Source organism: Cricetulus griseus, chromosome X (genome assembly GCF_003668045.3).
Source record: "Cricetulus griseus strain 17A/GY chromosome X, alternate assembly CriGri-PICRH-1.0, whole genome shotgun sequence".
NCBI classification, from domain to species: Eukaryota; Metazoa; Chordata; class Mammalia; order Rodentia; family Cricetidae; genus Cricetulus; species Cricetulus griseus.
The window spans coordinates 39,585,665-39,610,497 of record NC_048604.1 but is presented as its reverse complement, the minus strand read 5'-3'; the positions used below and the strand labels follow the sequence as shown (position 1 = coordinate 39,610,497).

Here is a 24,833-nt window from a genome sequence, read left to right as displayed (position 1 = left end):
CACTCCCATCGGATAGGAGTCCCACAAAAACCCCAAGCTAACAACCGTAACATATTCAGAGGACTTGGCACAGACCCATGTAGGCTCCGAGAGAGCCTTGCTTGGTTGATTACTTGTGACCTTGCTCTCCTGGTGTCCTCCTCACTGCCTCTGGCTCCCCATTTCTCTTCCCCAAGCTCCAAGGGGAGGGACCTGATAGAGACCTCCACCCTGGGCTCTCTCTTTGCTGTAGGTCTCCGCTTAGCTGCTGGAGGCAGCCTCTCTGATGATGAGTGTACTAGGCACGGATCTGTGAGTATAACAGAACACTGTTAGGAATCATTGTTTTTTTTTTTTCAGTTGTGTTCGGATCTACCCTAGGTCTCTGGGCCATCCAGCTTCCAGTTCTTGGACATCCAGGCAGTATCAGGCGTGGGATCCCTCTCCAATCATTGTTTGGTCATTCCCACAAGTACTGTGCCACCATTGCCCCCGCATATCTTTTTTCCCCTTTCTTTCTTCCTTCCTTCCTTCCTTCCTTCCTTCCTTCCTTCCTTCCTTCCTTCCTTCCTTTTTTTGAGACAGGGTGTCTCTGTGGCTTTGGAGGCTGCCCTGGAACTAGCTCTTGTAGCCCAGGCTGGTCTCGAACTCACAGAAGTCTGCCTGCCTCTGCCTCCTGAGTGCTGGGATTAAAGGTGTGCGCCACCAACGCCCAACTGCTCCAGCACATCTTGCAGGATAGATTGTAGGTTAAAGGTTTTATGGCTGGGTTGGTGTCCCAGTCCCACCAATAGGAAGACTTGCTTGTTTACAGGAGATGGCCAGTTCAGATTCCTTATTCTCCATCACTAGGAGTCCTCACTAAGGTCACTCTAATAGATTCCGGGGAGTTTCTATGGCACTAGGTTTACAAATCATCCCCCAAATGCCCCTCCCCATACACTCTACCCATGCCCCCAACCTGATCTCTCCTATTTCCATCCTTACTTCACTCCCCAGTCCACCTGTAAAATCTGTTTCCCATTCCCAGGGGCATCCATGCAACCCTACCAGCCCTCATTGTTACTTAGCATCTCTGGGACTGTGGATTGTAGTGTGATTATCCTTTACTTAACAGCTAATGTCCACCTTAAAGTGAGTACATAGCATGTTTATCTTTCTAGGTCTTGGTAACCTCATTCAGGATGACTTTTTTTCTAGTTCCATCCATTTACCTGCAAATTTCGTCATGGCATTTTTAACTGCTGAGTAATACTCCATTGTATAAATGTGGAAAAAGATTTTTTCCAACTCCACATCTGATAGAGGACTAATATCCAAAATGTATAAAGAACTCAAGAAACTAGACACCAGCAAACCAAAAAATCCAATTAAAAATGGGGGACAGATCTAAAGAGAGAATTCTCAACAGAAGAATATGAAATGACTGAAAAACGCTTAAAGAAATGCTCAGCCTCAGGAAAATGTCAGACTGGCTAAAACCAAAACCATATGTGACAGCTCATGCTGGAGAGGATGTGGAGCAAGGGGAACACTCCTCCACTGCTGGTGGGAGTCCAAAGCTGTGCAGCCACTATGGAAATCAGCGTGGCTGTTCCTCAGAAAATTGGGAATTGATCTACCTCAAGATCCAGATAAACCACTCTTGGTCATACACCTAGAAGATACTCCATTCTGCCTCAAAGATACTTGTGCAACCATGTTTATTGCAGCTTTATCATAGTAGCCAGAACATGGAAACAACCTAGATATCTCTCAACAGAAGAATGGGTAAAGAAAATGTGGCACACGTAGTTCTTTTTTATACCCAGCACATAGCTTGGGCTATGTTGAGAAATGATAATTAAGTAAATATTGCCCTCTGGTGGCTATCTTTTAGAAGTGCAATTGTAATGCCCCAGCAGGATTAGCCAATACCGAGGTAAGGTAATTTCTGGTTTTCAACATAAAGAAAGGAAATATTTTAAAATATATGGTGTCCTAGAACCTATGTTGTTATTCAGACATTTATCCAATTTTTCATAATACAGTAAATAATATTGAGATGACAAAACATATAAAAGAAAACAATTTCGAACAATTGTGTAAAAAGAAAATGTTAGAGCTATTTGTTTCATAATGAAGAAATATAACACAGCACAGTTCTCCCTTGGTATCCATGGAGGATTGGCTCAGATACCAGAATTCACAGATGCTCAAGTCCCTGGCATAGCATGGTTTAGTATTTGCATATCATCTAATTATATCCTTCTATATACTTTAAATATTTATGGATTACTTACAATAGCATAGTGTAGATGCTATATAAAAATCTGTTGTACTATATTGCTTGGGAATATGACCAAATATATGTACATACTCAGTCCAGAATAAAATTTGTTCAGATATTTTAAATATGAGGTTGACTAAATCCACAGGTATGGAACTTATGTATGTGGAAAGTTAACTGCATAGACTTTTCCATTAAACTTTATTTCAGAGCAAGCACAGTCATATTCATTGATTCTTTTTAACAGATTCAGAGATTTGCCTGCCTCTGCCTCCTGAGAGATGGTAATAAAGACACGTGGTACCACATCTGGCCTTTCAACAGATATTTATAGCTCACCTACAGTATGTTAGGCACTAGGCTACATGTTGTAAATATAGTAGTGAAGAAAACAATGCCCTCACCCTTAAGGAGCTTGCATGAAAATTGGAGGGGGGGTCACAAAATTAAAAGCCCACTATGCTTATTAAGTGGGGTATAGAATGATTTGTTTATGTTGGGGAGAGAGGAAGAGATATAAAAAGAGACTGATTCTATTGGATCCAGTTATTTATTGTATATGTGTAATTGTAAGAATTCCAGAAAACTACAGAAATGTTGCCTCCTCAGACCTGCCTAAATCCTATAGGGACTCCAGGGATTTTTTTCTTTGTTTACATTTTTATTTGTGGGGAGGAGTATGTTTATTTTGTCATATAATCACCACCATAATTAGGACAGTGTTGTTTCATTATCTCCTCTTTCAAACTCACTTGTGCTATTTGTTTTTTAATATACTTCTTTCTTTCTTTCTTCCTTTCTTTCTGTGTATGTTGTTTTGTCTGCATGTATGTCTGTGCACTGCCTTAATGCCTGATGCTCATGGAGGTCAGAAGAGTGTTGGAATCCCTGGATCTGACATTACAGATGGTTGTGAATCACTGGATGTGGGCGCTGAGAATCAAATCCAGGACTTTTGCAAGAGCAGCCAATGTTCTTAACTATGGAGTCATTTCTTCAACCCCACGTGCTACCAATTAGTAGTGTAGTCACATATGCCTTCCTTAAAATCACTGGCCTGTTCATCATTATAGTTTTGTCATTTCTGTAATGTTTTGTAAATGGAATCATACAGTATTCAAAATATTATGATTCTCTGTGTCACTCATCTTAATGTCTCTGTGATCCATTCAACTTGTATCAATAGTTTTTTTTCCCTATGATTTGATATGGTTGGAAGGGTATTCTATTGCATAAATGTTCCACTGCTTGTTATCCTTTCTCTCAGCAAGGGATATTTCAGATGTTTCCAGTTTGGGGCTATTATAATATTTCCTATAAGTTGTGTGTGCACACTTGCACAAATGTTCATATTTGTAGAGTAAATCATAGAACAATGAGCTAGAGACTTTGGTATCTCTTAAATGGTTTGTAACTAATTGCTGCATAGTAGACAAGTAGTAGAGGGGAGAGAACACCAGATAAGGTTCAAAGACTAGCTCCAGGCCGGCTCTGTCACTTATTAGTAATATGATATTGGATGATTGCATCCCGTTCCAGGACTCATATTTTAGTAACTGATGAGGTAGAAAGCTATGGGTTTTTTGCCTATCTTTTTCAACTCTAATCTGCCCATGGTTCTGAAGAGATTTTTTTAAAGGTAATTTTCTCCCTATTTCACATAGAAATTTTAACTGTGTACATAAAATACTAGATGCAAAACCTACACTCTACCTGTCCTGCTTTTTTTGTTCATGTCCTAAGCAATTGCCTTGTATAAAATGGGTGTATTGAGGGAGACAGTAGAAAACCTGAAGGCTATAAAGGTTTGATGGTCTGATCCCTGGAAAGTTCTCCAAAACCAGTACAGAATTGCCATATGCAATTATGTTAGAAAAGCCATTTCTAAAACAGATACGTGGAGCAAATTGTCCCATCTTTATATTGTCAAGATTTTTGGTAGCTAGGTAAGGGTAAAATAAACAAGGGATATATATGTAAAAATGCACATGTGTATATTGTTCACATTTCTACTTATGTTACATTATGTGTTTGTTGTTTTTTTCCCCACAAAACTAAGAAAATAAATACACAAAGCATTTCCAGAGAATAAGTCTAGGGAATGTGGTTATCTTGAGAGGAATCACTAAGAGGAAGACAAGCCTGTTTTCTCTACCTCTGTCTGCCTGTTTGTCATGTGTACACACCACACACACACTTACACACACAGAGAGAGAGAAAGAGAGAGAGAGAGAGAGAGAGAGAGAGAGAGAGAGAGAGAGGCAGAGAGAGACAGAGACACAGAGACACAGAGACAGAGACACAGAGAAAGTGATTAAAATCATAGACAAGAACAGACTGACTAGTTTAAAATCCTGGTTTTGACTCTAGCTATATGACTTTGTGCAAGTTCTACAACCTCTGTGTTTCCTAATTTCTTCTTCAGAAAGAATAATGAATGCTAGTGCCTTCTTCAGAGGGCTAGTGGGAGAAGTCAAGTAGCTAAAATGCTTGGAGTAATTAGAAAGGTAACAAACAGCAGAAAGTGTTAAGTATTGTGTACCCATGCCATAAGCTGACAGGAAATTCGTCTCCTAGTCAATATCTGTCTGGTGCCCAACTCATTAGCATTCTTTCCCCGCTAGAGATGGCTTAGCTTCCATTTTCCTCTTGTCTGGATCCAGCAGCCATCACCCATCCGTGTGCCAGCAAATCTCTCATGCCTCTGCCTTACCAGAGAAAACAACTTAGGTGCTGAGACTGTTAATTGCTTAACTATGCTCAAGTAACCCCTTGGCTTCCCTTTCTAGGTTGGAGTTACCCAAGTACAGGGAGCTAACAAAAAGTCATATTAATAGTTCCATATATCCCTTAGCTCTTAAGGTGGACGTCTTCCCCCAAATCTAAAGGAACAGATCAGACATATCGGAGAAAGTCCTGCTTCCTTTGGTTATTTTTTATTTAGAGCTTCAGTAGTGTCTTTGAAATGTTATGGTGTTTTGAAAACAACATGAAAGATTTCTTTCTTTCCCTGTTTTCGTTTTAACCTAGCAGCTGTCTGATGGAGGTGCTGGTGTTGATGATGGGGCCTGTATGTGTATGTCCTTAAAGTGTGATGTGGCTTAACACCTCGGCTTTGATGCTGCCACAGTCGGTACTATGTCTGCTTCATAAACATCGAGTTTTCTTGAAGGCATCATTGTAAAAAGCAATGATTTTTTTTTTGCAGCTTTGTAAGATGGCAAAGCTGTTCTTAACAGCTCCTTGGTAATTCATCAGCTGTCCAATTTACCTCTCACTTTTCCTTCTCATCTCTCTTGTATCTAAAGTAGCTGCATGTTGAATGACTTCCAACTTGGGCTCTTCTCTGTGATGTTATGGAGTCTGAGAAGGGGGACAGAACAGTAACGGGAAAACAGGAGGTGGGGGGGATTGTTGCGTTCTCTCCCACACCTTTGAGTCCTGTGCCTGCCTTCTCTCCCCTCTGTACTGTGAATAATACTTGGTGTTATTATAGCACCAAGATCCTGGCTCAAAACAGCAGCACGTCTGTCCACAGTATATCTGCAACCTTCATGCTTTTCTTTTTGGTGTTTATAAACATGTGTGTGTACACATGTGGAGGTAAGTGCTGATACTGGAGAAAAGGGTGACTGTCTCTACTCCTCCCTGCTCTGGAACTTAGCAATTCAGCAGGACTAGCAGGCCAGTGAGTTCCAGGCACCATCTTGTTTCTTCTAGCAGTGAAGGCTTTATATGTGTGTCCTAGAGGTCTTTTTTAAAAATAATTTATTTGACTTTATTTTATATGCATTGGTGTGAAGGTATCAGATCCCCTGGAACTGGTGCTCAGAAAGTTGTGAGCTGCCATGTGGGGGATGGGAATTGAACCCAGGTCTTCTGGAAGAACAACCATTGCTCTTAACCGCTGAACCGTCTCTCCAGCTCCCGTCCTTGAGCTCTTACTTGGGGTACTCATGCTTGCATGGCAGGCACTTTACCCACAGAGTCATTACCCCAGCTCCATTTCTTTCTTTTCTTTAATAAAACACGGTCTTACTTTGTACTTCATGGTGGCCTTGATCTCAGAAGTCTGCCTCTTGAACATGGTAAAGAAGCAAGCCACTTTGCCCGATTTGAAATCTCCTTGTTAAACGTGTGTGTGTGTGTGTGTGTGTGTGTGTGTGTGTGTGTGTGTGTGCGCGTGCAGCAGCAGCATGTGCCTTTGTGTGTATGTGCCTGAAGAGGTCAGCAGAAAGCATTTGAATATCTTTTCAATCTCTTTACACCTTTTTTTGAGATCATGGTCTCATTGCTGAACTTGGAAGTTGCTGTTTTGTTGGTCTGTGAGCTCCAGGATCTCTGTCTGTCTTTTCCTCAACTGTATTGGGGTTCCAGGTGCTTGTGGCTACACCTGACTTTCTTCGTGTATGTTACGGATCTGAACTCTTGTTCTCATGCTTTGCAACAAGCCACGTACCCACTGGGCTGTCTTCCAACCCTGCACCACTACTTCCAACGTGACTTCACTCCATTGCATCTGTAACCAGATCTGCTTCACCAGCACATTCTCTACTGTTCCTCCCTGTGCTTTTGCTTACTCTGTTCATCCCATTCTCTGCCTGGATTCCTCTCCCTTTAACCACACTTCTTCATGCCCAACTATTGCTTATTCATCCAAGCCAGATCAGCTACGGGAAACCTTTCATAATCATCCTTGAAGATCTTTTTCCACTGGCAAAATTTGATGCCTCCTGGTATGTTCTCAACAGGACTTTGTTGTATTCCATTATATTGAGTGTTCTTCAAATTATAATTAGTTGTACTCATACTTCATTTTTTTCTACTAAACAATGAGTTCCTCAAAGGCAGAAGCCGTATTTTTCATCATTACATTCCACTCCTTGTAAATGGCAGGCACTCATTGTTTGCTGAAACAACAAGTTCCCCAAATGCTCTCTAATGCTGGAATCTTAGCTCTGTTTGAGTAGGTGATTTCTTGGTTGGCACTGACTTGTCGAGTGGAGGACATAGAAAAATGAAATTCCTTTGAGTCTGGGTACGTGGGATAATTTACCATTACATAGGTGTATTGTTCCACCCGAAACCAGAAATCTCAATGCTTTTTGAACTCCTGCAGGACTCATGATGTGACAGTAGAGAGGAGGGCGTGGGGGAGGACATTTCTCTCACGGAGGCAGAGAGAAGGCTGATGAACTTTAAACACAGGAATAAAACAAAGACTTGGAGAATGAGCACCTGAGAGGTTTCCCCCTAAAGTTGTCAGATGCATTTGTGATGGTTTATTGATTGTCAGTTAAGAAGGTTTAGGAACAGCATGGAGATAAGCCTCTGGGTGTGCCAGGGAGGGATTATCTAGTTTGAGTTCATTAAGGTGGGAAGATTCACTTGAACTATGGGAGGCGTCTATATGTAGTCTTAGAGTGAATACAAAGGAGACAGGCAGTTAAGCACTATCTTGTAGCATCCTTTGCTTCTGACTGTGGACAAAGCATACTAGCTCTCTCAAGTTCTAGGAGCCCCCCCCCACCATGATGTATACTTGGACCATGAGCAAAGCCAGCTATTAAAGTTGCTTTTGTCAGGTGTATTGGAGTAGCAATAAGGAAAGTGGTTAATACAACATCTCTGAAAGGAGCCAAGGTTCTAGTGCATTTACATTTTAATACAGAGTTTAAAGCATTTGCCAAAATAGCTACACTAAAAAAAGGTCTTTGAAACCCATGACATTTGTAAACCCCCTATATATTTGTTTCCTTGCAGTGGCCGTTAGTCAAAATCCTCTCAACAAAGGAATTTGTGAATTTGTACTAGAGAAGGGTGAACATTTGGCAAGACTAGATCTTACTTTACAATCAGTCTTGCAGCTTGGAAATTCTCCATACTAGAGGGTTTGCTTAGCATGTATGAGGCCTTAGCTTTAATCCTTACTTTTCAAAAAAGATGAATGGTATACTGCTGGAAAAATATGCAAGTCAAGTTCTTGCTGCAATTGAGAGAAAGTAAACTATCATGGAACCAAGAAGATGACCTGGGAACTTGCCTGGGTACCTAGTACTCAGTCTTTGAAATAGTGAGGCTGGGATCCTTTGTCTTAAGTATCATAAATTTCTCCTCAGAAGTCTTTTTGAGGTTAGGTGGATCCACACAAATAGGTTTGCAGAATTGCCCCAATATCTTCAAGGGGAATTTTTTTTTCAAATTAAGCAATTGGTATTGTTTTCTTTCTTTCTTTCTTCCTTTCCTTCTTTCTTTCTTGTTTTTCAAGACAGGGTTTCTCTGTGGCTTTGGAGGCTGTCCTGGAACTAGCTCTGTAGACCAGGCTGGTCTTGAACTCACAGAGATCTGCCTGCCTCTGCCTTCCGAGTGCTGGGGCTAAAGGCGTGTGCCACCACCACCCGGCTGGGTATTGTTATTTCTTTTAGAGGTCTCAAGATCATTGAAGACAATTCTGTGTGAGACACTAGCAAATCTTTTTTGAATCAATCTAATATCTATCAACATATCTACATCTTTTTTGTTCATTCACTACAAATGTCATTTGTTCCAAAATAATATTTGTATGAATTTAAGGACAAATTAAAGCATAAAAAATACAAATCCCTGAATTTCTCTATGAAGAATGAGCATGGCCTGAACAATAGAGAACAGTGAGGTGTCCTCTTGGTGACTCACATCTGTCCCCATCTCCGTGGGTTCACTAGTCTTTTTTTTTCTTTCCATGATAATATATTACCTCATAAATTTTTCGTTTTTAATTAATTTTTAAAATTTATTTTACCTAACAGCCACAGTTTCCCCTCCTTCCTCTCTTCCTGTTCCCTTCCCCTATCTCCCATCTACATCTCCCTATCCATTACTCCTCTCTTCAGAAAGGGGAAGGTCTCCATGGGAGTCAACAAAGCATGGCATATCAAGTTGAGGCAGGACCAAGCTCCTCCTCCTGCCTCAAGGTTGGTTGAGGCAGCCCAGCATAGGGAATGGGTTTCAAAAAGTCATCTCATGCACCAGGGACAGGTCCTGGTACCACTGCTAGGAGCCCCCAAGCAGATCATGCTATAAAACTATCACACACATGCAGAGGGCCTAGGTCAGCCCCATGCAGGTTCCCCAGAGTTCATGAGCTCCCACTAGCTCAGGCCAGCTGTCTCTGTAGGTTCCAAGGGGGATAAATTTTTATACATAAAATGTAGTAAAAACTTTATATAAAATTCATTTAACCAAGCCCACTAACTTAAAACAAAGAACAAAGTTCAAATAAAGAGTTGGAGTCTTCCACACACCAACCAGTCTACCAAAGACATTTAATGAGATAACTGGAGTTATTTTCAACTAAGGGTTCATATATAACTGAAATAGCCTTACTGCATATCCAAATAAAACTGCCAACAAAACATTGGGCTTTCAAATGCCTTCCAAGTAATTTGAGTTGTTTTATTCACATCATGTAGACAGATTTTCCCTGGAGTTTTTCCTGTTCGGAAAACATTTCAAGACCTTGCTCTTCTGGGCTGCTTCTTGACATGGAAACATTTTAATGTCATTGCTTTAGCCTTGATTTGGAATTTTAATGTCATTGCTTTAGCCTTGATTTGGAATTTGGCCTCTTCAGCCAACTTTCTGCTCTACTAGTTGTGCTTGGTTGGTTTTTTTTTTTTTAATCTCTTCTGATGTAATGGCTTCAAATTCCTTCCTATCTTAACTCCCACACTTCAACCTAAATTTTCTCAACAAAATATATTTACTATGGCATATTTTCTGAAGTTTGGCCTTCTTGTTTTCTATTTTACTCAGCCAATTCTATCAACAAATGTTCTGTAAGTATTCATTTTGTACAAGGCACTGTTCCAAGTACAGAGGAAGGAACAAAGTGGAAAGTCTGTCCTCAAGGAGCTTGTTGTTTAATTGAAGAGTTTTGAGCAAGGAAAGTGTATTAGTTACTTGTCTTGTTACTGTGACAAAGTACCTGAGGAAAGCAGTTGAAGTAAAGAAGGGTTTATTTTGGTTGAGTTGGGGGTTATACTCTATGTGGCAGAGAAGGAATGGCATCAGGAATGTGAACTAGATGGCCACATTGTGTCAGAAGTCAAGAAGCAGAGACAGATGAATGCTGGTCAGCTCACTTTCTCTTTCTTATTTAATCTAAGACCCCAGACCATGGTGTGATGCTGCCTGCATCCAGGCTGATTTTTCCTTCTTTAGCTAAGCCTTTCTGGAAACACCTCATAAATACAATGAGAGCTATGTTTCCTTGGTAATCCTAAACCCAGTCATGTTGACAATGAAGATTAACCATCATGAGATGGTTTCTTATCTTCAATATGTCCTGTTCACACCCCCAATAAGTTCCTAAGTCATCTTTAAGTTTGTTATTAGCCCAGCAGAACCAGTGGTACTTCTTCTTCATTAAAAAAGTTAACTGAGGACATCCGTCATCTTACTTTCTTTCTCCTTAAGAATACTTGGTGGAGAGATTGCTCAGTGGTTAGGAGAGCTTGCTGCTCTTTCAGAAGACTTGAGTTAAGTTCCTAAGCATAGTGTCAGGCAGTTCACAACTGCCTGTGACTCCAGCTCCTACATTTTCTTCTGGCCCCTGTGGGTCTCCCACCAACATGCACATACAGGCACAGTCACATACGCAAACATAAAAAGAAAAAAACAAATCTTTAAAAAGAATATTTTCAAGAATATCGTATTGCATAAAGAATAACGTTTTTGACATAGTGTCTCATTCAAGCCTTATTGTTTGGTTTGAAATTTCCTTCCTTTTTAACTGTTAAATAGCCAACACATTCCCTCAATGTTTAGTATGTTCCATCTCATTTTGGTATCTTTTCCACTTGTTCACTAAGAGTGTGGTGTTTGCTTTCTGTGTGTATATTTGGCATGGCTCTGTTGGTATTTAGCTTATCCTACTTTGGTTGGTTTCATACACACACACACACACACACACACACACACACACACACACACACACACCCCTACCTTCTTCCTCATCTAGATTGCTCATTGTTTGAAGGCAGGGCCTTTAGCAGAATGCATCCCACAAAAGGTGCTTAGTAAATGTTTGATGAAGGCAAAGGAAGAGTTATGGGGCTGCATGGCAATGAGAATGATTCTGAGAGCAGAGGGCTTAGTTAAAGAGGCTTTTGAAAAAGTGTGCAAAGGATAATAAAGGATTCAGTGTATTGCCAACTTGACTCAAATCCTCATTTCATTACGAGAGGAACTTTAGGGAGATTGAAATGACAATAGAAAAGGACTTTGGGACTGTTGAGAATTTACATGGATTATGAGGGACAGGTTTGCTGTGAGACTGTTTCCTAGTGAGCTCAGAAGCTACACCCATAAAGTCTCACCAATATGACTGCCTAGACATGAGCTGAGCAAGGACAACAATAAACATGGCAAGATGGATAGGTGGAAGACCATGAGGCCTCAGCACTACACAAATCACTACAAGCAACTAAGGAATACTGAGAGTGGGAGAATTAGTCTTCCCCAGGGAAGTGCGCACCAGTTGGTTATCTAACTCCAAATGGTGAATCCTGAAAATAAACATACCAGTACCAGTATACATATTGATGAGGTTGTATTTAGGATTATATATGCATATACAGCAATTAGTGAAAAAGAGGCCATGAATTTGAAGGCAAATAGGGAGGAGTTATGGAAGAGGTAGGAAGGAAGAAAGGGAAGGGGGAAATTATGTAATTATAATATCAAAATTAAAAATAAAGAAAATACTTCTTTGAAAAGTTACTAAACCCAAGTAACTGTAGTAGCATTGTTGACAAAAGATAGTAAATCAGAGGTGGAGAGTAGACATGGAGGGAAATCTTCAGATAGCATATATAGAATTTGTACTAACACTGAGAACCAACTGGACATACCAAACAAGCAGTAAAAGATCCTTTTGCGGGGATTACCATTCAATTCACTTCAACAGATACTGACCTAGTGTGTACTATGTGTACCGTTCTCTATTCTGGAGATAGGCAAACATAATCTCTGCCTCCTGACTTAATGATCAAGTGGGGAAAACAGTCTAATGCAATTGCAGTGATACGAAATAGTAAGCAGAATTACTGATTAGGGAATATTATGTAAATATAAGTGGGATAGTGACTGATTGTATAGTTACCAGTGAGAAAAAGTTACAGAAGGAATGATTACTGGATTTGGCTTTGAAAGATAAATAGAAGTTTGCTCAATAAATGAGGACATGCCTTTTTCAAATAAAAGGTAACCTCAGGAAAACATATAGGGCATACAAATTCATGGCATTCTAAAGTAACAATAAGAAGTCTGAAATGATTAAAGAAAAAGGGATGTCAGAATAAAGATGGGTAGTGCAAAGGGGATAATGATTGTCAGAAACCAAAGACAGATGTTGTTACAGTGGCCTAGAGAGGAAGGATGTGTAATGGTTAAAATTGAAACCCCTGGATCCAAATCTCATCTCTCTCACTCTTAATTGTATAGACTTGAACATGTCACTGAATGTCTCTGCGCTCATGTTTCCTTATCTCTCAAATGGGAATAGTGATAACCTGCCATGAATAATTGTTTTGGAGGATTGAAAGGTGCTAAATATAAACGATTACGGTGGTGCCTGGCATACCATGAGTGTTCTGTAAAGGTTAGCCTAAGGACTCAATTACAAGTAATGAGGCACTGTGCCATTCTCTACTATACCAGCAGCAGCCTGAAAAAGAAATTTTAATGGGAAGCAGCTGTTTCCAGGTCTCTAAGCAATGACCCTGGGAGAACTAGATAGATCTCTTATTCTCAGAGGAATGAGAGTTCCTTGAGATGGTATGATGTCTACCTCAGAAAAGTAGATCTAACTTAGGGAAAGGAAGAAGAGTCTGGGGAAAAACAATGGAGAAGGGCCAGAGGGACTGTTTACTTAGAATAAATAAAAGCTGCTGCCATTGTATTCCCCCTGGTTAGATGGCTCAGTGGTTACTGACTGCTAACAGTCAAAACTCGGGTTCAGTTACCAACTGCCACATGGTAGCTCACAACCATCTATAACTCTAGTTCCAAAGGAACCATCACTCTCTTCTGACCTCTGAGGGCATCAGGCACATATCTGGTACACATATATGCATGAAGGCAAATCACTCATGCACATAATTTTTTAAAAAAATCTTTAAAAAAGAAATATATAATTATCCAGCAAGAACTGAGGAACACTGTTCAGTTGATTCCTTCTCAGAAAGAGTCAGTCATCTTTTTTTTTTTAAAGATGTAGACCCTGGTAGGTTGACCACACTCCAGGGGATTGCCCCCACCTCAGATTATATGGGCAGCACAAATTGGACTCAATGGGTTCTTTTTTTTAAGTTTTGAAAAAAGACAGGAAGTTGAGGAGGATAGGGGTGGAGCTGGGAGGAGTTAGGGGAAGTAGTTGAGTGTCAATATGATCAAAATACATTATATGGAATTCTAAAGTAATGAATAAAGCCATTTAAAAATATCCAGCAGGTACCTGAAGTAGAGTGGAGATAACTCGGTCCAGGGATATTGCTGAATTTGGAATGGGTAGAGGAATATTTTGAACAGAGAGAGTGACTGCTAGCACAGCCCCTCCTCCCCAGCTAACACAGCAATGTAGCTCCTTGCGTTTTGATGCTTTCAAGGAAACTATTGTCTATTTCTCAGCTTTCTAGAGCTCTGCTCAAGTGGTCTTCAAATAGACTCTTGTGATAATTGTGCTTCTCTGTGTCACTGCTCTATGTGCAGCTGAAATGGAACTGAACCTTGTTTGCCAGCCTCTGCCAGCGTTCCTCTTCAGCTAGCCCAGGCGTTCATTTAAAAGAGCTCAATTTGAAATATGGTTTTGCCACTTAATTAGCATTTCGATATGGAACAAGTTAGCGAAATTCTCAAAGCCTCTGTTTCTTCATTTGTGAAGTGAGTTAAGAAAACCAGCTTCTTCTTTAAAAAGTTATAATGATAATTTAATACTATTTTTCTCTGTAGTGTTTGGCATATTGAATGCTTCAAAGATGTCAGCTCCTTGTCTCTTCTTTCCCCATTGCATTTGGGGAGTCCCATGATCTCTTGCGTTCATTTTAGCACCTTCTGGGAACTTCATTTCATCCATTATCAATAGTAATAGAGAAGAGGAGATGAAGAGATCTGTCCATGGGAAGGACAATGTATAGTGTCTTTTTATTCAATTCCACCCTGACTTTGCAGCAGGGATTTTGATGTAGACAGTATCTCAAAATAGGAAAAGTATTTAGATATTGGATAGAAATTTCCTTCTAAGCCAAGAAATATGAGTAAAACATTATGACAACTATGTGAAAAATATCTACACATTCATATGCTTCATGTGAAAATAGATCTGCACATTCACATATTGAAAATCAAAAGGGAACAAGGAAAACAGAAAGCACTTTAAGCCAGTAGAAACATGCCATTGCACTGTAATCTTAATATTATTGTGCCCGTGGAAGAGAATCTACCTTCCTTGAGATGCATGGATCTTCTTGCCTTCTTTTTTTTATTTTATTTTATTAGTTCAAATTAGGAACAAGCTTGCTTCAGATGCCAATCCCTTCTCCCTCTTCCTGCCCCCCCCCCAACATCCCACCTGCCCCTAGCCAACCCGCCTCTACTCCCCAGGCAGGGTAGAACAGCAGGAGGACAGGTTGCTGGAGTAAAGGGATTTTTGCATTGGGAATAACATGCCCCCTTCTCATCTGTCCTTCTGCCCAGCCTTCCATTAGTCATCATGACCTACCAGAGGCCTGGAGAGCTTCCTATCTGTGGTGTGTCAATGCCCTTTTGTCATTAATATCATCATCTCTACTCTTCTTCTAGGAGGGGAGGTATGGAAGAAGTTGAACATGTTTAGCTGTCAGTCCGAACCTCTTAGAGCCAGCAGGGGACAAAGGCAAAATCACTGTATAATTCTTTGGACTTTCTTCGCAGGTGAATACTGCTATGCATGAGGCAAAACTTATGGAAGAATGTGACGAGCTGGTAGAGATCATCCAGCAGAGGAAGCAAATGATTGCTGTCAAAATCAAAGAGACAAAGGTAAGCCACAGGGCTTCAGTGAAGCCAAGGTGCAGTTGACTTTTTTACAAAAGTTGGAGTTCATTCCTGATGATTGCAGTTTGAAATTAAATCATAAAATCAAAAGGAAATGAGGTCATAGAGGAAGATACCAAGAAGCAATGTTTGCTCTTTGCTGAGTCTGATAAAAAACCATGGCAGCTCTGGGTGCTGCAAACATTCTATATGTTGACCTGGATGTTGTTGGTTACGTGTGTGTGTGTGTGTGTGTGTGTGTGTGTGTGTGTGTGTGTGTGAGGGTGCTCTCTCGAATGGTCATTTACTTAGGATTTAGATGTTTTACTTTAGCATGTTTTCAGTTTGATTTTTTTAAAGCATTCTTTTGTGTGTATGGGTGTTTTGCTTGGATGTATGTCTGTGTCGTGTGCATGAAGTGCCCTTGTAGGCCAGAGAAGGCCACTGGATCTCTTGAGACTGGAGTTAAGGTCAGTAGTAGGCCAGCATGTGGGTGCTGAGAATAGAACCTAGGTCTTCTGGAAGAGTAATCATTGCTCTTAACCACTAAACTCTTCCCTCCCCCATATTATATGGTAATAAAAACAGAGAAATAATGGTAGAAACATGGGTTGGGATTATAGAAGAAATGTGACTGCCATCTTGACTGCTTTGGGCTTACAAATGTGTTGCGAAACTATTGTGATTCTATATGAAGGATGCAATCTGCTGTGGTAGAGGTGTGCATGGTAGATCAGAGCATGATGATACTGAAGCCAGAAAAGCAAGTTTGGAGACATACACTGATTTCTGGTATGAGTTCTGCAAGATGGAAACCAGACTAGTGATAGAACATATGGAAAGGAAAAGCATAATAATTGCTAGAGAGAAAATAGCATTGTTTAACTTTTTATATATAATAGAGGAAAGAAAGAGAAAAGAGTCAAAGAACTGTAGATTTTGAAGCAGGGAACAGATGAGTAAGGGTTAAAGAGGTCAGGTGAGAGTCTCCATGCAGCCTCTGTATGTTTTTAGGCTTGTTGGCCTGCTGGTTAATGATAGTGATTATAGGTCTGTACTGTGGGTACAATGGGAAAAGTTGCAAGTACCTCATTTGATGACCAATACTTTGTGCCATGCTGGGTGGTTCCAGCTAACATGAACTGAAGTTTCCAAGAATACATTGTGGTAGGTATAAAGATACTTAGAGAAATATAATCAGGTAAACACAGCTACTTATAAATAACAATGAGGTAATTTGGTTAAACGTGTACAAAAATATATTGCCAATATGATGTAAACAACAGTCATTGGTGGTAGAATTTCTTTTTGTATTCAAGATTTTTATAATTAACATGCATTGCTTGTATAACCAGAACAATGCTATTAATACAAAGAGAAAGTAGATAACAGAGAAATAGCTGAGTGCAAAGTAAATAATCAGGTTATAGATTGGGCAAGAGACTTGGCAGCCAGGATGAGGTGAGCAGTTGATGCAGGGGCCCTGGGATACTAATAACCCATACTTTTAGAATCACGGGGGCAGATCTCCTTCTTGTTATTTTATTGTTTTTAATTAAGCACAGTATGCTTTATCTCATCTTTTCTCTTACCCATCTTTTAAGGTTATGAAACTGAGAAAATTGGCACAGCAGGTTGCTAATTGCCGCCAGTGTCTTGAACGGTCAACAGTCCTCATCAACCAAGCTGAGCACATCCTGAAAGAAAATGACCAAGCCCGGTTTCTTCATTCTGCAAGAAATATCGCTGAGAGGTATATGTGCTCCTTATATTCTTTTCAAATGTCTGATCTTGTGAAAAGGGGCTGCTTCAAAGTCACTTAATTCTCTCCAGCCATTGTACAGTAGTTGCCACCTGAAGATTTTTACCAGCTAGGTAATTATTGAGCCTCCATGATAAATTACCCTGCAGATTTCTGGACCCCTTTCTCTGTCTTTGCTGCCTGTCAGTTATTTTAATATATAGCCAAGTATAGGGCTACCTTTTGCCTTAAGCTTCCTGCTAGGTCTTGAGCAATCTGTTATAGTTGTGGTATATGGGAAGAGAAACTCTGGATTACATTGATAGGATGTGCCTTTGCTAAGTCTATGTACTTTTTTCAAAATCAAAATCACCCCTATTCCCTTGCCTCCAGTTCCTCTCCTATTCCCTCATCCTGTTTCCCTCCCTACTTCGTGTGTTGTCTTTTTTCTAAAACCATTGAGTGCACTTATTGTTGTCTGTATGTGCATGGGTGTATGTACAGTTTTTATTGTTTCACTTAGGTTTTTCTTGCATAATTTCCTTAGAACAGTAATTCTTTGGCTTTTGTTTAATCATTTGGTCCTTTGAAAATGACTGCCATGAACGTTGTTTGAGAGTGTCTGAGAACTCATGAATCATTAGTCTATCTAGGGATCATTAATAGTCTATCTATCTATTAGAGTCAATGCTCTAAAGTAAATCATTGTCCAGTACAGCCACAAATTCTTCAAGGGGCTACAGGAGACCATTAGGCCAGATATGGTCTTTACATATTTCCCTCTCATTCATTAAAGACTGGTTTTTAAGCTCATGATCTTCTTCCTATTGGTACTGTCATCATTCTGGATAAGTTCACTCAGACAACTAACCCATGTAATACTGTAACCATCTAGCCTTCCACCCTCCTTGATATCTTCTTTTCCAGAGACTCCCATCTGGGATTCACTCCCTGGACCACACTTCATCATCATCACTCAGAATCACATGATTATAAGAGAAAGCATCACATTTTCTAACCATAACATCTTTTTAAATTCAAATACATCTTTTCTTCAACTTTATTGAGACCTCCAAGTCTTGAATCATATACTTCCTTACTTCCCTATTTTTTACAAGTGACCTCTTATCTCTATTTTGCTCTAAGCTTATTTGGACTTTGTGATTTATGTCTTCAGCCACCCTTTCTTAAGCATTTCCCTATCCCCATCATGGGATTCTTGGGGAAATGATAATTCTTTGGGATTCATTGTTTCAGTCCTCTGATAGCCAAAGGAAGAGGCACATGTGTCTGTATAATATCTCCTCTCCTGCCTGAGCTGTTTCATTGCCTTCTGTACTTCCCCGAATACCTGGTAAACTTTTGACTTCCCTTTTAAATTTCAGCTCTGAAAGGTGCTGAGAAGTTATGAGGGGGCGGGGGGCAATTTGTTGCTTGGTGAACTTTGCTGTAGGATTATGAGACAGAGTGCCAGCTTTTTATTGTTGGATCTCAACTGTCAGTACTATAGGTATTCTCTTTTGGGATTGTTTCCCTTGAAAGGAACCCTGCACCCTCCTGCTTTTGGTGGGCAGTGCATATGGGATGGGCAGGCTTATAGGCCCTGCTTGTCAGCATTCTAGGGGCCAAGCAGGGAAGGAGACACGAGACATTCCAGACTTTTTTTTTGTAAAATGTCAAAACTGTGCCGAAGTGAACCTCACATCTCCTGCCAGGCTGAGGAAAGGGCAGGCTGAGCGGATCTGTGGCTCTTGCTATTCTTCATGCAAACTTTCAACTTTGTGTCACTAAATGAGCTCGATGTTGCTGGCTTCCTAATGCAGCATTCTCTGGTCTGTTGTTGGTTACTGCACATCTGTCCCTTTCTAGCTTCCAGACATTTGTTGACAATCTCTTAGTTGCTGGCATCCATTTGTTTCATTCTCTTTGTCTTTGTGGGTTTAGGCCATTTTTATTCTTTTTCCTTCCAGTGGGATTTTGGGAAAGCAGAAAAGAAATATCTATTTAAGCCACTATATTTAACTGTCCTTAGCCTGCAGGCCTCTGAAATGTTTTCTCCCACCTTAACATTATTGAAAGTGTTCTTTTCAAGGTCACCAAAAGAAGACCTTGTTGCTAAATATAAAAGATGGTCCTTTGTTTCATCTTTCCCTTTCATCTTACTGGTTTCTCAGTAGCATGTATCCCTACTGACTGCGTTTGTCTGTCATAAAAATCCCCATTACCTGTCTGCTTTTCTTTCATTTCCTTTATTTCCTTTCCTTTTCTTTTTTGCCATCAAGAGCAGCTGTTCTTCCTGATTCAATATTAGGAAAGTCTCTTCTCCCTGCACACAATTTTCCTTACAAATCCATTAGCTTTTAAGTCTTCAATTACCATTTAATTATGATCAAATGCTATGTTGATGGTTCTCAAATCTCTGTGTAAATCTTTCCATGGGCTCCAGTGCATGTAATAGATGGCTGACTACATGATATCACTTGAGAATCATCTACTCAATATAAATATCTTTTTCTCTAGTATCCATAGAATCTGAAATTCATCCTTATTCGTATTCATTGTATTGTATTAAGGTACTATCACTTCAGATACAATGAAATTTTAGCTGGGAGACATGCCCCTCCAACACTTTCTATATTAGTTTGTATGATGATAAATGTTTTGAAAGACTGCTGTGAGACTACAGAAAGCTCCAACACCCCATATTGTCACTTTTAACACATTCTTAACCTTCCAGCCACTACTAATGTTTAGGAATATAGTATTGTATCACACACACACTCACATACACACACACACACACTCACACACACACACACACACACACACACACACACACACACACACACACACACTCGCTTTCTCTCTCTCCCTCTCTTTCTCTTTCTCTCTTTCTCTCTTCACAAATGTAAGATAATACTGTATATACTCTATTATAGTTAACGTTTGAAATAATAGATCACACTTTCTCCTTTATCATTAAAAACTTTATTTTCAATGACTTATGAAATTTATATACATATATTACTTAGTCTCCAATGTTAGAGAATTAGGTTATATATGGTATGCTGAGTGCATTTGTAGTTATCATTACATGCTTCTCAGTTATTTGCTTTGTAAGAATTTTATCAGATGCTTCATAAGATAAAAGCACTTGCTGTGTAATCAGGAAGACTAGAATTAAGATCCTACCACCCACACAACAATATAAGTGCCCTACCTATGCCTGTAACCCCAGCTCTGAGGCGTACAGAGACAGGAGGATTGGCAGAATTGTCTAGCTTCCAGAATACATGAAAAACATGTGCTTCAGGTTTGGGGAGAGATCTTGTCTCAAAGGAATAAGTGGATAATGATAGCTGAGGACTCTACACCCTCTTCTGGTGTCTGCATGGATGCATAGGCTCATACAACTGCACACACATGTGCGCACACACAAACAGATGACTAAATCTTTTAAAATTTGTATGAAGTAGTATCAAAAATATGTAATTATAAACTGTTTTGATATGCAGTGTTACTCTTCAACATATCTATTTCAGTTCCAATAAGATTATGCCTGTCAGCACTGAGATACAGCTCCATACTGTTATCCTCAGCAGCCTGAGGAATTCTCCTAAACTAGAGACCTGAATCCAGACCAAACCAAGAGTCATGGCTTTGATGTAGAAAAGAATTTCAAAACTAGCCAGTATGATGAAGCAGAGTTGGAGATTTTGTTAAAGTGATTTTAATATAGGGCATTAAGCACAAGGGTTAGGAGAAAGAGGCACCCATGGAAGCAAAGGCACACCCAAGAGCATGAATGTGGCCTTCCCTAAGTGAGTTACAGAGAGAAAAACACACCCTTGTATGGATATGAACTCCTCAAGGGAGTCACAGAAAATAAGACATACACAGAGCATAGAGTCATAGAAAATGGGGCATACTAAAGTCGTGGATATGGGCTCCACGAGGGAGACATACAATTAATGGTCTTAACATTAACCATATATACCCTTGTGGTGGCTCTCAATTTACAGCTTAAGTTTTCTAGCTAAAGAACTTTTTACTCCCTCTTTCTCTCTCTTTTGAGAATTGAGATTATATGGTGGCTCTGGAGATGCCTTGGACTGAGTTCTAATCTGATGGGTAAAACCATAAGATGCTGTGGTCTCACAAGGGGCTTAATATATGCCTTTTCTGTGTAAATGGGGTTTCTGGTGAGATTCTAGAAAAATATATGTCTACAGCTGGGAAGAGAGAAAGCTAAGCAGCTGTTAATTGTGCTAATATTCTTTCTTCATTTCTGGCAAGAGACTTCTGATTTCTGAATAAGAGGCTCTGTCTTTCTCATGTCCCCTGTCTTTTTTAAATCTTGCCTCATGTAGGTATTGTTTACTATAGATGTAAAAGTTCCTATATTATCTTTACTTGTAATCTACATGCTTTCTAATCTTAATTTACATTTCTTCAATTTCTCATGTACTTGGATTGTTTTTTGGAGGCAGGATCTTGCTATGTAGCCCAGGCTGACCTGGGACTCATGGTCTTCCTGCCTCCAGCTCCTTAGTTCTGGGATTCCAGGTGTGTACCACTATGCTCTGCTTTGTACTTGCTCTTTGAATCTTATCAGTACTTTGTTTCCATAGGGCATTATTATTATTGCTGCTGCTTTTGCTGCTGTTATTTTTGAGACAGGGTATTAGTCTGGCTGACCTAGAGCTCCCTTTGTAGTCCAGACTGGCCTTAAATCCTAGAAATCCCGCTGCTGCCACTTGAGTTCTGCAATCACAGGTTTGCACCACCACATCTGGCTTGTTTTTGTGTTGTTCTTTTTCTTTTTTCTATCTATCTATCTATCTATCTATCTATCTATCTATCTATCTATCTATCTATCTATGTGCTTATTTATTTAGTTTCCATTCTTTTATTTATGTCTCTTTGTGGGTATGTGTGTAAACTCACATGTGTGAGATCAGCAAACAATTTATGAGAATTCATTCTCTCCTTTCACAATGTGAGTTCTGGAGATCAAACTCAGGTAGTCAGGCTTGGTGACAAACACCTTTACCCACTGACCATTTCACTGGCCAGATTGGTTTCATGTTTTTTGAACCAATCTTTTCAGGTGTGTGTGTGTGTGTGTGTGTGTGTGTGTGTGTGTGTGTGTGTGTGTGTGTGCAGCAAATTAGAGGATTGAACCCAGGGATTTTTGACTGCTTAATAAGTCCTCTACTCCCTTTCAGTTTGTTTACACTCTTGTGCCTGCCATAAACAGTGGTTTCGGGCAGGAGACACACAGCACTATACTCCCACCTGCAGCAGCAGTCTGAGGAATTCTTTTCAGAGACCTCCACTCAAGTGAAGTCAAGGTTCTTGACTACAAAAGGAATTTCAGGCTGAGTCACTATGAAGCAGAATTGGAGTGTATTAGGAAGAAAGTTCAACATAGATTTGAACATGGGTGTTAACAGAAAGAAAGGTGCTATGGGAAAGGATGCAACCCAAATACATGAGTTTGGGCTTCTCAAGAAAGCATCACCCTTGAATGCTTTAGCAGTGGCAGAATATAAGGTTGTAGAGGCCTTTGAAATGATATGACTTGAGGTATTTTTTGAAACACCTTTCCTGTCTCTTCCTTTTTGATAAGTGAAATAATAGAACGGCTTTGTAGGGACCTTGAGTAAGATTGCAACCTGATAAGGCAAAACCAGGGCTTCTACAGGTTATTCAAGGCTGTTAAGACATGCCTTTTATTGTAAATATGGTAATTATTGTGAGATTCCTTAACAGTTGAAGGCTCACGGCAGACATCCCCTTCCTTATTTTTCCTGCACCACTATCCTGCCTCATCACTACTTCACTTCCTGCTTATTTCTAGGGGACTTCCTATGAAGTCCTAAGATATGATTGACTTCCCTCCACTAAAGCTTTACAACTGTTCAAACAGAAATGTATACACAGCACTCCTTTATCTAAATTGCTCCAGTGGCTCCCATTATTCTCAGGTTGAAGGTTTAAGCTAAAACAGCATAAAATACCCTACGTAATTTTGTTCATTCTCTACCATTTAAGCAAGAGGGGGACACATTTAGCCTTTTATTAAGTATTCATCATGTAGGTCATGGCTTAAAAGTAATTTCTAGTCAGGCATAGTGGCCCACACCTTTGATCCCAGCACTTAGGAGGCAGAGGCAAGTGGATCTCTGTGAGACCAGCTTGGTCTACAGAGCAAGTTCTAGGACAGGCTTCAAAGATGCAGAATAACCCTGTCTTGAAAAAACAAACAAAAAAATCTGTTCTGATTTTACACTACTCCATGCCTCTTCTGTCCACTAGAACCTGCATAGTGTTTCCAAGGTAATGTTTTCTTCCATCTTGCCATATGTATGCACAAGGATCTTTATTGACTCTCATTCAGAAGGTCTGATACAGGACTGAAATCTGACTATTTTTGTAAAAGCTCCCCCAGATAAGTCTGATTAATTATGGGATTATAACAATTGCTAACATATATAAAATGTAGACTTAAAATTAGGAGTAAATAAATAGTTATGGAAAGAGAGTTTAGAATCAAATGGAGATGGATTCAATTAAATTTTGACTTTTACTATTGTGTGTGATCTTGGCAGCTTCCTTAGCTTTTAAATGTGCATGCTTCCTCACTAACAAAATGGAAATAACATAACATTGTGGTAAGGAGAAAATTAGATAATTTATGTAAATTTTCATGCCTAGTGCCATACACACACACACACACACACACACACACACACACACACACACACACACATATATATATATATATATATATATATATATGTGTGTGTCATTCCATAAACATTAGCATCATGTTGTTGTAAGTCATTCAGTTACTCATTCAACATATATTTATTCACTATGTGTCTAACACTTTTAGGGACTATAGAAGAAGGTATAAGTGGTACAAAATAGGATCCTTTTTGCTGTATCTCTTAAAAGTGATTGGGGAGGCCAGGCGTTGCTGGTGCATGCCTTTAATCCCAGCGCTCGGGAGGCAGAGGCAGAGGCAGAGGCAGGCGGAGACTGGCCTGGTCTACAAGAGCTAGTTCCAGGACAGCCTCCAAAGCCACAGAGAAACCCTGTCTCAAAAAACAACAAAAAAAAGTGATTGGGGAGATAACTCGAAGGATGCAGCTCAGTTGACAGAGTGTTTGCCTAGCATCCACAAAGCCTTGGGTTGAATCCCCAGCACATCTTAAATTGGCACATGCCCATCTTCCCAACCCTCAGGAGATAGAAGCAGGAGAATCAGGAATCCAAGGGTATTCTTGGCTGTGTAGCAATTTCAAGACTCACCTGGGATACATGAAACCCTACCTCAAATAAATAAATAAATAAATGGGAAAGAAGGAAAGAATTAGTTTGGGACATAAAATTATCACAGTATTATGCAACCAGAGAATAACGAAATATAAATATTATAAAAGATAAAATAATGAATAGTATTAATGGGAAGGCATTAATCCAGCATTTTAGTTTGTTAGTTAACATGACAAAAGAGATGTAGAAAAACAATCTTAAACTGCTCTTACTAAGCCAGCAGAGGTCTACTTTGATGCTGCCTGCCAGATGGAAAATGATGCAGAGGGGAAAAAATCCTGTATTTACTTCTCAAAATTAAGACAGGATGGAGGAGTGTGTTTGAGGGGTGAACATATGTGTATAAATATGGTATAAGTCTTAATTGGTTCCTTATGATTAAAATTGAAACTGTTTCCCTTGGAAAGGCAGAGATATGGTATTTTCACTTACAAGTGATTTATTTTT

The 24,833-nt window shown here is 39.7% G+C and overlaps 1 protein-coding gene across 3 annotated transcripts in view; it reads left to right on the top strand.

The window, feature by feature from the left end:
• The window catches only part of Mid2 (midline 2), a 96,989-nt gene that overhangs the window by 54,054 nt on the left and 18,102 nt on the right, over nucleotides 1-24,833 (top strand). For all 3 annotated transcript variants that reach the window (XM_035449971.1, XM_027433598.2, XM_027433599.2), the window contains 2 exons: nucleotides 15,200-15,307; nucleotides 16,906-17,054. In XM_035449971.1, the coding sequence (XP_035305862.1) occupies nucleotides 15,200-15,307; nucleotides 16,906-17,054 (257 nt within the window). The remainder of the gene's footprint in view (nucleotides 1-15,199; nucleotides 15,308-16,905; nucleotides 17,055-24,833) is intronic.